The sequence below is a fragment of the Periplaneta americana genome, chromosome 2 (assembly GCF_040183065.1).
Source record: "Periplaneta americana isolate PAMFEO1 chromosome 2, P.americana_PAMFEO1_priV1, whole genome shotgun sequence".
Taxonomy (NCBI): Eukaryota; Metazoa; Arthropoda; class Insecta; order Blattodea; family Blattidae; genus Periplaneta; species Periplaneta americana.
Window position 1 is genome coordinate 9,946,663 of NC_091118.1, and position 16,248 is coordinate 9,962,910.

At 31.7% G+C, this 16,248-nt stretch overlaps 2 protein-coding genes across 4 annotated transcripts in view; both read right to left on the reverse strand.

The window, feature by feature from the left end:
- Window positions 1-16,248, reverse strand: part of LOC138713020 (26S proteasome non-ATPase regulatory subunit 10-like) — a 139,056-nt gene that overhangs the window by 64,768 nt on the left and 58,040 nt on the right. The gene's annotated exons all lie outside the window — the stretch shown is intronic.
- Window positions 981-16,248, reverse strand: part of LOC138712871 (uncharacterized) — a 19,212-nt gene continuing 3,944 nt past the window's right edge. Inside the window, exons 3-5 of the mRNA XM_069844632.1 lie at window positions 15,142-15,372; window positions 8,968-9,005; window positions 981-7,688 (exon numbers count right to left, since the gene is read on the reverse strand). Of these exons, the coding sequence (XP_069700733.1) occupies window positions 3,539-7,688; window positions 8,968-9,005; window positions 15,142-15,372 (4,419 nt within the window). The 3' untranslated portion in view covers window positions 981-3,538. The remainder of the gene's footprint in view (window positions 7,689-8,967; window positions 9,006-15,141; window positions 15,373-16,248) is intronic.

Consider the following 16,248-nt stretch of genomic DNA (forward strand, 5'->3'; position numbering starts at 1 on the left):
ATACAAGGAAAATAGAGGACGAACAAGGGAATTAAAGAAGTACAAGGGCAATACAAAAGCAAGAGGTATACACGAAGAACAAAGGGAATACAAAAACAAGGGGAATAGAGGAAGAACAAGGGAAATTCAAAGTGTACAAGAGGAATACAAGGAAAATAGAGGACGAACAAGGGGAATTAAAGAAGTACAAGGGCAATACAAAAGCAAGAGGTATACACGAAGAACAAAGGAAATACAAAAAGAAGGAAAATAGAGGACGAACAAGGGAATTAAAGAAGTACAAGGGCAATACAAAAGCAAGAGGTATACACGAAAAACAAAGGCAATACAAAAACAAGGGGAATAGAGGAAGAACAAGGGAAATTCAAAGTGTACAAGAGGAATACAAGGAAAATAGAGGACGAACAAGGGAATTAAAGAAGTGCAAGGGCAATACAAAAGCAAGAGGTATACACGAAAAACAAAGAGAATACAAAAATAAGGGGAATAGAGGAATAACAAGGGAAATTCAAAGTGTACAAAAGGGATACAAGGAAAATAGAGGACGAACAAGGGGAATTAAAGAAGTACAAGGGCAATACAAAAGCAAGAGGTATACACGAAGAACAAAGGGAATACAAAAACAAGGGGAATAGAGGAAGAACAAGGGAAATTCAAAGAGTACAAGGGGAATACAAGGAAAATACAGGACGAACAAGGGGAATTTAAGAAATACAAGGGAAATACAAGAACAAGAGGTATACACGAAGAAGAAAGGAAATACAAAAACAAGGGGAATAGAGGAAGAACAAGGGGAATTCAAGGAGTACAAGGAAAACACAAGAACAAGAGGACTAGACGAAGTACTACTTGACAAGTTCTATCCGTATGATTCTGATTTTTACTTTTATCATTACAAAAACTGTAATGAATGATTTATTCCTTTGCAGTTTTTCTATAAAATGGACGTTTGCTTTAAAAAAAATATTTATTTTATTGGATATCCAAATTTATTGAACCCTATTTTACCGTTGGGTATATTAGGGCTGTAATAATTCATACATAATTATATACAAATACTTAAAAACTTACTTACAAATGCACACTGTGCATATTACTAAATGAAATAGACGCGTTACATAAAAAGATACGTAGGACATAAAATTACAGACATTACATAAAATATATACATATTACATAATATACACATATTACATTAAATTATATCACATAATAAAAAATCACAGACATATTATATACAAATACATAGGTATAAGATGAAATAGACATAATATATAGTCACAGATACACAATACATGGGACACAGACATATTACATAAAATACATACTCAAAACATAACACACAGACTTATTGCATAAAAAAAACTCAAGTATTTCATAGAAACAGACATTACGTTTAGGACATATATGATATAAAACACATACAGTGTGATTCAAAAGTCCGGTGACATACACAAACTTTGTTATTAGTGCAGATATCAAAAAATGTAAAGAGGAGAAATTTCTTGTAAATATGTTGGTAGTTTTCAATCTAATGTGCTTAAATTTTTACCGTAGAATACATCGTTGAGGCTGTACGCTAGTACGACATATCCGTCAGTCCTAATGCTGCGAAATTAATGGGATTTCCGCTAGTTCTAGTGGATTTTAGAAACTTATTATTTAGCGAATAAAAATAGTCGACATGCAGAGATTAGCGATTATTTAACTTCTCATAGCGCAAAGAAATACATTGAGAGCTTAAGGATTCGGGGGAAATTCGTGGCGGTTTCCTTGAACTTATATTGGCAACACTGCTAATTATCGTCATCATTTCGTAATTTACCCGGTATACTATGGTGACTGCGATAACGTGAAAGCCCCCTTTAAAGCCGAAACATGTGGCAACAGGGCATTTGCTATTCTCATTGAGGTTCGTACCAGGGTACAATCTCAACTGTGCATTATGCGTTGAAAATTAAAGCACGCTACATTCACAACTAGCCTACAACTTTCTCTTTTTCCCATTTTTCGCTATCTGCATTAATAACAGAATGTATCTGTCGCCGGACTTTTGAATCACCCTGTATATGATACAAATACATAGATATGACATTAAATAGACAAATTAAATACAAATGCTTACTCAACACTTAAAACACAGACATATTACGTAAAATACATTCACACGACATAAAAAAGAGAAATATTACATGAAATACATTACATATTATATGAAACAGTGATGTTACATCGTTATTATTATTATTATTATTATTATTATTATTATTATTATTATTATTATTATTATTATTATTATTATTAGTAGTAGTAGTAGTAGTAGTAGTAGTAGTAGTAGTAGTAGTAGTAGTAGTGGTGGTAATAGCAGCAGCAGCAGTAGTAGTAGTAGTATCTCCACTTATTGCACCCTGTTTTGCCCCGTGACAGGTTAGATTAAGGGGTTAGGCACAGCTTAAAGGAGTAAAATTTTGGAAATATTCAACATTTTTTTCCTCCATTACTATATCTTGTACAATAATGAAAATTAGTACGTGTAAAACACTGTCCTTCTGCTATACGATAAACATATTTTTACGATTTAATAACAATTATTTAAGTTATATATTTTTTTCAAAATTCAAAGTTCACTGTGCAGTGATGAAGCGTTTCCCTCATAACTCAAAAAGTATCTAACATTCTGTGATGAAATTTCGTGTGTATTTAAGCATGCCATATCTACAATATGATGCAAGATCACTTCTCTACCTTTGATAGATTGTCTGATAAAAAATAAATTCATTTAAAAATGGTCAAATATCTAACACAAAATAAAAAAATATATTGTTTATTAAGGAATGTAGTTGAAAGAGCATGATATTGTAAACATGAGTTTCGGCAATAAAATAAAAGCGAGAGAACATGAAAAAGTTATCAAGTTTATGAGTTATGAGGGAAACGCTTTACCACTACACAATGAACTGCCACCATTATGAATTTAAATCTTAAAAATATGTTTTTTCATATGGCAGAAGGATAATGTTTTACACATACCAATTTTCACTATTGTATAAGATACAGTAATGGAGGAAAAAAACGTTGAAAATATCCAAAAATGTTACTGCTGTAAGCTATACCTAACCCCTCAACACGTATAGTTATAGCCTGCCTAGAAAGTATGGTAACTTACTGCAGTGACTAAGGGACGAAATGCTGCTATTCAGACCAAACTACATATACTGTCAACATAATTTTCTAATTAGTCATGCATTTGATTATAAAATGCACGGTTTGTATTTATTTTAATGTATTCTATTTCGTATTTCTATCTGCACAGTTGCACCACTTCCATTCCACACTGTATACTGTAGAAACAAGAATCGGACGTAACCTACCATTCAAAATTGAACACCATGTAGCCTACATACCCTACACATAGAGCCAGTTGCGATCTTGTCAGTAACACTTCATAGAGAATGCTTATTTTTGTACTATTGAAGTGGCCGTTGTCAGATTAATTTACATTGAGAACGGTAATCACTTTTGACGAACAATAAGGTATCTAATACATCGAACTATTTGCAAGAAAATCAGCCACAGCTGTGTGTTTCCATGCAATAGCCACGTGCAATGGCGTTCGACCTGATTTACTATATATTCTGAGGTTGGCAGCATGATCCACAAGACATTGCACAATCTGTAGGTGGCCGCCACTGGCAGCAGCGTGAAGGGGTGTGAAGCCGTCACTGGAATCTTGCAAATTAAGATCCGCGCCTCGCTGCAGCAATAATCGCGCGACGGGAACACGACCAAACCACGCCGCCAGCCACAACGGAGTCTGCTGTCTGTAATTGTAGCAATCGACGTCCAGCCCAGCATCCAGCAACTGAGTGACCAGTTCCACATTCCCTGTTTTGGCAGCAATGTGAAGAATATTGTTGCCGAACTGGTCGCCAGCTGTAATCTCTGACTCACGCAACAATAAAGAAACAACAGCAAACTTTCCATTTTTTGCAGCTCTCAGCAATGCAGTGTTGCCACACCAGTCGCATGACGTTACACTAGCGCCATGATCTTTCAAGAATTTCACAACTTCCAGCTCTCCTTCTTCAGCAGCCCATATCAGAGGTGTCCTCTTGTAAAGTCCACGATCCAGTGCCTCTACATCAGCTTCGCTTTTTACTAGATATTTCACAAGATCTAATTGGCCGTGTTTCGCTGCGATGTGCAACATTGTTGCTTCACACCTATACCTTCCGTAACCCATGCGGATCCAGTATCCAACAGGAATGCCATTGTTCAACATAAATGCTATTAAGTTCACAAGTCCATTTATAGATGCCACTCGCAACATTTCTTGGACGTAAGCATTATTACACATGTTCAGTTTGGTGAAAAGTAAGTCCGCAGCATCTGCAGAGCTTCCTAACAACAAATCAACGGCTGGCCAAGCTCTGATTTTGTCACCAAGGCAGAGTGGGGACCAGTTCAAGACGTCATCTCTGATATTCGGATCTGCTCCGTACCTTAACAAAGTTTGAAGAACTTGGTTTGTCACATTACACGACGTTTCACTGTATGAGTCAATGTAGTTCATAACTGCAAGAAATAAGGCAGTTCTTCCACCATGATCTTTGGCATTCACGTCTATGTTCTGTGATAACAACAATGTATCCACTGCTGTTTTGTCTTGATTAACAACTGCCACATGTAACTCGAATTCCTGAGCCACGATTCTATCAAAAAAGTTTCTTAAAACTTGAAAATTTTGATCGAATAGTAATTCTGTCAGAAGGTTCCTCACAAATTCGTAATTTCTGGCAAACCAAAGAGCTGCAAAATATTCAGAGAATGTCCGGTGTATAAAGACTGGTTTGCCATTCACAATTTCTTTAATAATTCCGGTTTTCTCGCGACCTTCCCCAATTCGATTTGAAAATTTTGTAATTCTATTAATAATGATATCTGAACCTGGCAACTTTTTCACATGAGCGTTCGGAAGGATGGCTAACAAAGCTGATAACATATGATTTTGTTCAAATGTTTCCCTTAATTCTTCGTAATCCTGTATTAACCCAGGTTTTGTTTTGTCTACATTGTTCTTCTCACAAGAAATCTCAAACTTTCTTTGTACAAATCTGTTACAAAGCTGAATTAAATCCACCTTCAATGGTAGACCAATTTCCTCAGTTTCGATATAATTTCTCAAGTCATCTTCAAAAGCCTCTGCAAGCAATCGTGACTGTAAAGGAATTCCCAGAAAATATCTTTCTTTGTCATTGAGATTGGTTGCAGTCAAATGTTGCAACTTCACGATAAATTTACTTAAATTAATTTCATTAATTTCAGGGAAAGTTTTCTTCCAGAATTTGGCCAAGAAATTTGCCTGGTCTGTATCTGAGAACGGCTGTAATGTGAAAGCCAACGTGGACAAGTCCTGTTCCAGTCTCTGCTTCATTACAGGTCGTGTGGTCACCCATAACTTCTGAACCTTACTTGCCTGAAGATGTTGAAGCATCAGTGTCACCTTTCCCGCGTGAGTGGGACTAATCTCATCGTATCCGTCAAATAACATGCATACCTCCTCCATTTTCACCAACTTCATTCTCAAAATGTCTCTCCATTCTGAGGGAATCCCTGAAACCTCCAGTATAAATGTTATTACATGTGCCAAATCTACATCTTCTGGTAAAACTTCTAGTAAATTAGTGAAATCATTCAAATTTACCCTTATTACCCACATAGATGGGTTCATGTGCTTGATTCCATGTGCTAGATGACTCAGAAGTGTAGATTTTCCCATCCCAGATTCAGCAGATACCAAAACCAGACGATGAGGAACATCAGCAATGGAATCGACATTCTCAAACAAGTTTGTTTTGCTAAGTTGTATCCAGTTCTTTATGGTTCTAATGTCTCCTCTAGATTCCTTCCATAGTAAACCACTATTTTGCCTGCAAAGCCAGTGAACACTCTGCTGTGGCTTCGCTAATTGTATGAAATCATCTTCCGACTCGACAGCTACAACTCCGCAGTGATCCAGGTCCTCGTTCTGCGTGTTCATTGCCTCAAATTTCACAGCATGAGGCGCCATTTGCTTTAATTCAGAATCTGAAAGTCCACTAACAGCAAATGTAACAGGAGCGTCAATCATGTTGCGTAAAATCTTCTGTCTGACTCTGCCCACAAGTCGCAACGTTCGAGGTATATAGTACTCCAAGTCGCCAAAAAGCTCATCGCCAAGAACAACCTTTTCAGACAACAGCTGCATAATGATATTACCATCCACTAAGCTGTACTTATCTCCTGCTAGTTTCCTAAAAGGAATATCATGACCTTGAAAATTCACCATCGACGACAGAATTTTTTGCTGCGAAACTTCATCCAGTTGATCCAAATTTGTGTCATCGCACACTGTAAAGCAATCAGTGTCTGGTTTCGTTTCGGAGATACAAATGAATCTCTTCCTAGGACAACTGTGAAAGAAATCATAAGGAATATATCCGTCATCCACTAAAATTAGCAAATCACACCATTTTTCCCAAAGAATAAACAGTTCACTTTCGTGTGATTCAAACGCTTTGCCTTCTACCATAAGATATGTGTTATTTCCTAAACTCTGATGGACCTTCAAACATACAAGAAGTGAAGAATCACGTTTCATAGGTGAAATGTGTAAAGTTGTATTATCGGATATAATTTCTTTACACTTATTAACATTTTCTTCATTGAATCTGATGTTTAAGCTATTCAACTTTCTAACAAGGTCGTCGTTGAATTCATTAATGCGGGCTTGCATTATTCCCCTCCAGAATAGAGCCTCTTCTGTTAGAAAGAAAGACTCTTTCTCCCACCAGTTGTGTATTTCTTTCAACAGTCTTTCAAATATTATCCCTGTAGCTGAAGTTCCGGTACCACATGCTGTTTGAATTTCTTTCTTTATGAACCTGTCAAGTCCACTCTCATCGGATTGCAGGGAGTACACTTTGAACCTGCTTAAGAAATCTTTATAGTGTGATAGATTTCCCCAGTCGTTTATTTCTCTTGAAATTTTATTTGCATCTCTTTCAAGCTCTATCAGTTTCCTCCTTATATCAACGCTGCTTATTTGTTTTTTCATCTCTTCAAGTTTTTCAGTTGAATCTTCCTCTCTGGCTTTGAATTCATGGAGAAAACTGCCATATGTTTCTAACTGCTGAAATAAATTGTATATATAGATGTCATTTTCTTCTGTGAAGCAATACACCTCGCCTTCTGTGAAAAGAACACTATGCTGTCCATCTGGACATAAAGTGTTTGTATGCAATGCATTGTTTGTAAATAATACTAATTCTACATTATCAATGTTGATGTTGCTAGCGATATCACGGTTTCTAAGCCATTTCATCACTTCCGGGTAAGATTTGCAATACTGAGGAACGCTGTAGTCACCTCTGAGGGATAGAAGGGCGGTGCTGATGTTTCTGGTCTTCTTTCTGTAAACATTTTGCTTATGTTTCAATTGGATGAACATGATCTTTATGTCGTTTTGTGCCTCATCCATGTATGCAAACACTATATCATCAAATTGTCCAACCCCAGCCACATTACTGGCCAAGGAGAATTTCGGAGTCGTGTTGACACCACGCATGAACAGCAACGCCAACATTTTGGTCTCAAAATTCAAACCTCTGCCATCAGCACTTGAAGATCGTTTTCTGTAGTCTTCAATCCTGTAACAAATCAATTCAGTACTGCTTTCAATTTCTGTTTGCATAAATTTGAACTGCAATTACTTGTAAATTCTAGCTTATACAGGTTTTAACAACTTTTATGTTTAGAATTTCTGGAATATGTTCCCTGACACATTCTACGTTGATTAAACCTAACATACCTATATCCGAAATTGAGAGGTTACAGAGATAACAGAGCTGGAAAAAATAGAACTTCTTGCAGCTCCAAGCATTATACCGTTTATATAAGGCCTATTTTATGGAATTACTAAGTAGAGATACATAAGAAACAATTGAAATGCAGTGAATGAAGAAAATTTTACTTATAAGAGAAATTAAATTAAAATTGTTTAGGTTGCTAAGGAAACGAAACAGACAACAGTTTAAAATAACAGTTGTGAGAAAAATAAACCGTATAGTGACTAGTCTTTTTATTGAGTTTTGACCATTAAAATATGCCTTTTGTGTACACACATCAGGAATACGCCGACATAGTTCATGTGTATGGACTGTGTGATGGCAATGCAACAGCAGCTGTTTTGGCATATCAAGCACGGCTCCCAAATCGTAGGATTCCTAGTGCACAGGTATTTTCACGTGCCTATTGGCAAATTTCAAGAAGTACAGTGTTTGGAATCTTAAGGACATTTTTTTTCAACTTTGCACTGCTTCTTTCATACTCACAAGTAGTTGATATGAAAATGTAATATGGTACTAATAAAAATAATGACAAAGACATGTCACTTTCGGAAAATTGGTGTTAATTCTTTCAGTATTCAGCGATAAAATTAAACTCAAAAATTTAACTTTGGGGTACAAATACTCCAAACCTATAGAACTTTGGATATAGGTATGTTAGGTTTAATCGACGTAGAACATGTCAGGGAACATGTTCCAGAAATTCTAAACATTAAAGTTGTTACACCCTGTGTATACTGGCTGTAGTACGATCATCTGGGCAAACTTTGTTGGATGGTTGTTTACGAATTACATGCCATTTAGTTTCATCATTTTCCTAGTTACCGTGGTCACCTATGCTCATACGATATTTAGAAAAATATCAATTTCGAAATAATCATATAGATGAACGTTTACATCATATTTGATAACATTATAGTGGTTTTCCGAATTCAATCTTTCTGTAAGTGTAACACGATTTATGCTAACTACATTTTGTTCATATTTAGTATCTATGAGTTACTAAAAAATAAATACCGTAACTAAGATAATATGAAATCAAAGAAAAACTGACAGTCGCCAAATACCAATATTAACTAACCTGATTTCCAGTCTGTTGCTGCTGGTTCTATCCTTGTCCTGCAACATAAAATAATTGTTTCTCGAGTTCTGTCAGTTTTTATTAAATCTGTTTGTTCTGATCTAAGTTGTCAAAAGTAGTAGAGGATAATAAAGAACATTCCTATCTACATTGAGAATTATTAAATATATAACTATTATTTCAAAAATATTGCTAATTTGTTTCTTAAGAAAACCGTAAAGAAAATGTTGAAGAAATTCAACAACTGCAAGACATTATTTGCACATTTCTCCGGAATGTTTATTAACTTTAAAATTATTGTCATTACTTGTTTATTTAGAAATTCTTTTGAGACTCTTGGTTAATTTATTAATTGTTTACTGAGATATTCTGTTGATAAGATCGACTAATCCGTTAATTTATTGATTTAGATATTCTTCAGATAGGTATAATACTGTTTAAGTTAATAACAGGTTTACTCGGATATACAGTATTCTGCTAACACTGACTAATTCCTTAACTTGGTTCTTCTGATAATATTGTCCAATTTATTAAGGTCTTTCCATAGTCTTCTGATAATATTAGCTAATTTATTCGATTAACATTTTCATTTAGATATTCTACAGGTAATATTGTTTAAGTTATCAATGTTTACTTTGATGTTCTTCCGATAATATCGACTAATTCACTGACTTGTTTATTTAAATATTCTTCTAATATTGTTAGCTAATTTATTAACGTGTTGTTTAGATATTCTTCTGATCGACTAATTCACTGAATTGTTTATTTAAATATTCCTCTAATATTATTAGCTAATTTATTAACGTGTTGTTTAGATATTCTTCTGATCGACTAATTCACTGAATTGTTTATTTAAATATTCTTCTAATATTATTAGCTAATTTATTATCGTGTTGTTTAGATATTCTTCTGATCGACTAATTCACTGACTTGTTTATTTAAATATTCTTCTAATATTGTTAGCTAATTTATTAACGTGTTGTTTAGATATTCTTCTGATCGACTAATTCACTGACTTGTTTATTTAAATATTCTTCTAATATTGTTAGCTAATTTATTAACGTGTTGTTTAGATATTCTTCTGATCGACTAATTCACTGAATTGTTTATTTAAATATTCCTCTAATATTATTAGCTAATTTATTAACGTGTTGTTTAGATATTCTTCTGATCGACTAATTCACTGAATTGTTTATTTAAATATTCTTCTAATATTATTAGCTAATTTATTAACGTGTTGTTTAGATATTCTTCTGATCGACTAATTCACTGAATTGTTTATTTAAATATTCTTCTAATATTATTAGCTAATTTATTAACGTGTTGTTTAGATATTCTTCTGATCGACTAATTCACTGACTTGTTTATTTAAATATTCTTCTAATATTATTAGCTAATTTATTAACGTGTTGTTTAGATATTCTTCTGATCGACTAATTCACTGACTTGTTTATTTAAATATTCTTCTAATATTGTTAGCTAATTTATTAACGTGTTGTTTAGATATTCTTCTGATCGACTAATTCACTGACTTGTTTATTTAAATATTCTTCTAATATTGTTAGCTAATTTATTAACGTGTTGTTTAGATATTCTTCTGATCGACTAATTCACTGACTTGTTTTTTTAAATATTCTTCTAATATCATTAGCTGACTTATTAACGTGTTGTTTAGATATTCCTCTGATCGACTAATTCACTGACTTGTTTATTTAAATATTCTTCTAATATTGTTAGCTAATTTATTAACGTGTTGTTTAGATATTCTTCTGATCGACTAATTCACTGAATTGTTTATTTAAATATTCTTCTAATATTATTAGCTAATTTATTAACGTGTTGTTTAGATATTCTTCTGATCGACTAATTCACTTACTTGTTTTTTTAAATATTCTTCTAATATTATTAGCTAACTTATTAACGTGTTGTTTAGATATTCTTCTGATCGACTAATTCACTGAATTGTTTATTTAAATATTCTTCTAATATTATTAGCTAATTTATTAACGTGTTGTTTAGATATTCTTCTGATCGACTAATTCACTGACTTGTTTATTTAAATATTCTTCTAATATTGTTAGCTAATTTATTAACGTGTTGTTTAGATATTCTTCTGATCGACTAATTCACTGAATTGTTTATTTAAATATTCTTCTAATATTATTAGCTAATTTATTAACGTGTTGTTTAGATATTCTTCTGATCGACTAATTCACTTACTTGTTTTTTTAAATATTCTTCTAATATTATTAGCTAACTTATTAACGTGTTGTTTAGATATTCTTCTGATCGACTAATTCACTGAATTGTTTATTTAAATATTCTTCTAATATTATTAGCTAATTTATTAACGTGTTGTTTAGATATTCTTCTGATCGACTAATTCACTTACTTGTTTTTTTAAATATTCTTCTAATATTGTTAGCTAATTTATTAACGTGTTGTTTAGATATTCTTCTGATCGACTAATTCACTGACTTGTTTATTTAAATATTCTTCTAATATTGTTAGCTAATTTATTATCGTGTTGTTTAGATATTCTTCTGATCGACTAATTCACTGACTTGTTTATTTAAATATTCTTCTAATATTGTTAGCTAATTTATTATCGTGTTGTTTAGATATTCTTCTGATCGACTAATTCACTTACTTGTTTTTTTAAATATTCTTCTAATATTGTTAGCTAATTTATTAACGTGTTGTTTAGATATTCCTCTGATCGACTAATTCACTGACTTGTTTATTTAAATATTCTTCTAATATTGTTAGCTAATTTATTAACGTGTTGTTTAGATATTCCTCTGATCGACTAATTCACTGACTTGTTTATTTAAATATTCTTCTAATATTGTTAGCTAATTTATTAACGTGTTGTTTAGATATTCCTCTGATCGACTAATTCACTGACTTGTTTATTTAAATATTCTTCTAATATTGTTAGCTAATTTATTAACGTGTTGTTTAGATATTCTTCTGATCGACTAATTCACTTATTTGTTTTTTTAAATATTCTTCTAATATTGTTAGCTAATTTATTAACGTGTTGTTTAGATATTCTTCTGATCGATTAATTCACTGACTTGTTTATTTAAATATTCTTCTAATATTGTTAGCTAATTTATTATCGTGTTGTTTAGATATTCTTCTGATCGACTAATTCACTGACTTGTTTATTTAAATATTCTTCTAATATTGTTAGCTAATTTATTAACGTGTTGTTTAGATATACTTCTGATCGACTAATTCACTGACTTGTTTATTTAAATATTCTTCTAATATTGTTAGCTAATTTATTATCGTGTTGTTTAGATATTCTTCTGATCGACTAATTCACTGACTTGTTTATTTAAATATTCTTCTAATATTGTTAGCTAATTTATTATCGTGTTGTTTAGATATTCTTCTGATCGACTAATTCACTGAATTGTTTATTTAAATATTCTTCTAATATTATTAGCTAATTTATTAACGTGTTGTTTAGATATTCTTCTGATCGACTAATTCACTGAATTGTTTATTTAAATATTCTTCTAATATTATTAGCTAATTTATTATCGTGTTGTTTAGATATTCTTCTGATCGACTAATTCACTTACTTGTTTTTTTAAATATTCTTCTAATATTGTTAGCTAATTTATTAACGTGTTGTTTAGATATTCTTCTGACCGACTAATTCACTGAATTGTTTATTTAAATATTCTTCTAATATTATTAGCTAATTTATTATCGTGTTGTTTAGATATTATTCTGATCGACTAATTCACTGACTTGTTTATTTAAATATTCTTCTAATATTGTTAGCTAATTTATTAACGTGTTGTTTAGATATTCTTCTGAAAAAGTTAACTGATTTATTAACGTGTTTTATAGACATATTGACTAATTTATTAACTTGTTCATTTAGATACCTTTCTGATAATGCTTATCAATTTATTAATTTCTTAGTTTAGATAAACCTCTGAAAATACAGTATTAAGCGGTTTATTATCTTGTTTGTTTAGATATTCCTGTGAAAATATTAAGAGATTTATGAACTTGTTTATTTAGATATTGTAATAATATTGACTAATGCATTCATTTTATATTTAGATATTTTTCTGATAATACTTATTAATTTATTAACTTGTTTGTTTAGATATTCCTGTCAAAATATTAAGAGATTTATTAACTTGTTTGTTTAGATATTCCTGTGAAAATATTAAGAGATTTATTAACTTGTTTGTTTAGATATTCCTGTGAAAATATTAATAGAATTATTAACTTGTTTGTTTAGATATTCCTGTCAAAATATTAAGAGATTTATTAACTTGTTTGTTTAGATATTCCTGTGAAAATATTAAGAGATTTATTAACTTGTTTAGATATTCCTGTGAAAATATTAATAGATTTATTAACTTGTTTGTTTAGATATTCCTGTCAAAATATTAAGAGATTTATTAACTTGTTTGTTTAGATATTCCTGTGAAAATATTAAGAGATTTATTAACTTGTTCGTTTAGATATTCTTCTGAAAATATCAAGTGATTTATTAACTTGTTTATTTAGATATTCTGATAATATTGACTAATGTATTAATTCTTTATTTCGGTATTTTCTTATAATATTGACTAGAACATTAACTCTTTTATTTGGATACCTGTTCCTCTAATAATATCAATTACTAAATTAAATTGTTTTCAATATTCTTCCGATAATATTGACGAATTCATTAATTGTTCTCGATATTATTCCGATAATATTGACTAAATATTTATTTATATACTAGCTGTACCCGTGCGCTCCGCTGCACCCGTTACAAATAAATATAAAGTAATTACATAATTAAAATAGGACATTTGATCCAGGGAACATTCGTGTTTGATAGAAGGATAAATCGTTTATTATGTTACTTAATTTAAATTTAATCAAAAAATTAAAATGCCATCATTTTGATCCAGAGACCACTCATTTGGTCATAAAAATTATTTTAGGAAATACAGGAAACGAATGTACAGAATAGCCTATCAAGTTTTCTGTGCATAAGAATCTATTTTAATCTTACCTGTCCTCAGAAGTTAGTATTTAGTATTTATTTATTTAACCTGGTAGAGATAAGGCCGTCAGGCCTTCTCTGCCCCTCTACCAGGGGATTACAACTATAACATGAACAATAAAATTACAATACTGTAATACTGTAATAACATTATAGCATATGTGCATCTAGAGAAACTACACTTTCCAATGTTGAATTAATAATTAATTATACAAATCGGTTAATTTAGCTTCCGATATTACTTCATACAAACACAGAAACATTATCTGTAGGCTATCTTTCATAGCTTTCGATTGTTGCTGTTCAAGGCCCCTTATAGACGAAGTAATTTGTTTTTAATTCATTGCACCGTCTTAGATGGCAGTTATTTTAATTTTAAAACTCATTTATCTCATTAAATATCAGTTCTATCAAAATTTTTCAAGGAATGAAACTTATCGAAAATTATTTTTAATGAAACTTTTGTTATGTAACATTTTTCACAAAAATCAATAATAAGCGAGATATTTCGATTTATTTAATTCAGGCCCCCTTATAACCCCCCTTTTAAATAATGTATTTTGAATGCCATATAGCCTAAAATCTAAGTTACAACGAACTTAATTTATATTCCAATTTTCATATAAATCGACTCAGCCATTATCGCGTGAAAAGGTAACAAACATACAGACAGACAGACAGACATACAAACAAAAATTAAAAAAAAGCGATTTTCGGTTTCAGGGTGGTTAATTATATATGTTAGGACCAATTATTTTTGGAAAATCGAAAATTACCAGAAAAATTTCGGCTACAGATTTATTATTAGTATAGATTCTTCTGATAATATTGATAATTTATTATTCTTTATTTTGTTATTCTTATGTTAATATCGACTAATATATTAACTTGTTCGTTTACATATTTTTGACATTGTTGATGAATTTTTATTTTACTTGGATAATCATTGTATCATAATGGTGGATTCAAAAATAAGTCAGGCTTACTTACTTGTAGTGGTCGAATTTGGCCGGTATAATAAAGTGTTCTACTTTGTACCTTCCCTTAGACATTCCTCCAGTAGTGTGTGACGTCTTATACCGTACAATATTTAGCAACGAAAACACAAACCTGTACAATGGGACTGTATGAATGCTACTTACAGAAAGCAACTCGCTGCAAGTAAGATCTTCCCCGTTCGTTCCCATCTTGAGATCACATTCCAGACGCTCCTTTATCCTCAGGAAGTGCTGCTCCAGATAGTTCTTGTATCTGCTGTATTCTGCTTCCAGTTCTTCTTCTAACTGCTTCCTCTTCTGCCTCAATTTATTTTCCATTTGTAATTTTATATGTTCTAAATACATTTTCAATTGTTCTATTTCAGACAGGTGGCCCTGCAAAATGGGGTACAAAATTCATGTTCCATGTATTTATCTGAAGTGTAATACAATATTCGATTGTACAACAAACAAGATGGTGGGAGCATAAGTAGGTATACAGAAATATAATATAGTTTTATTAAGTAGAAATGAGGATTACAATCGATAACGGATCGATCAAACAGTTAAATTGATGCCTAATGTCGATGAATGACATTGATTTTAACTGTAATCTCACTTGTACTTAATAAAACTAAGTTATATTGCAATACTTTAGTACACATGCTTATGTACCCTCCTGTATATAATACTTCGGAAATTTTGAGATAAATGCTATGAACAGTATTTATGTAATAATCTCACAAAAATGTCCTTGCATTGATACCAGTTGATACAGTGTCGTTAAAAACCGATAAAAGTATTTATTAATTAAATACAATGTAAGATACAAAGCATAGAAAGTCTTCCTAGCATCCGACTCTAAAAAGTGCCAGTGCTGTGAAATAGAGTTCTTCGGTCTTGCAATATTTATCTATTATCTGTCCAGCGTAAGAAAAGTGTGACGTGAACCAAAGAACACCAGTTACAAAAATGGAATGCATCACTCCCATACATATTGATTGTACTTAACCTTGATAAGAAGGCCATATTTTAACAACATCAATACATCTGTTCACATCACAACAAACAAAAGAAAAACGCTCTTTTACACACATTCCATACTTGTGTATTCACCTGGGGAACAAAACTACATTTGCACAAAATGACAACCCCGTTTACCCGAACACAATCGAATTACTCGTAACAATATAAATATATTTTTAATCTACAGCAATTATTAATTTTTAAGACTAAAAACAGAAAATGTGATTTTTGGTCATCTGCAATACA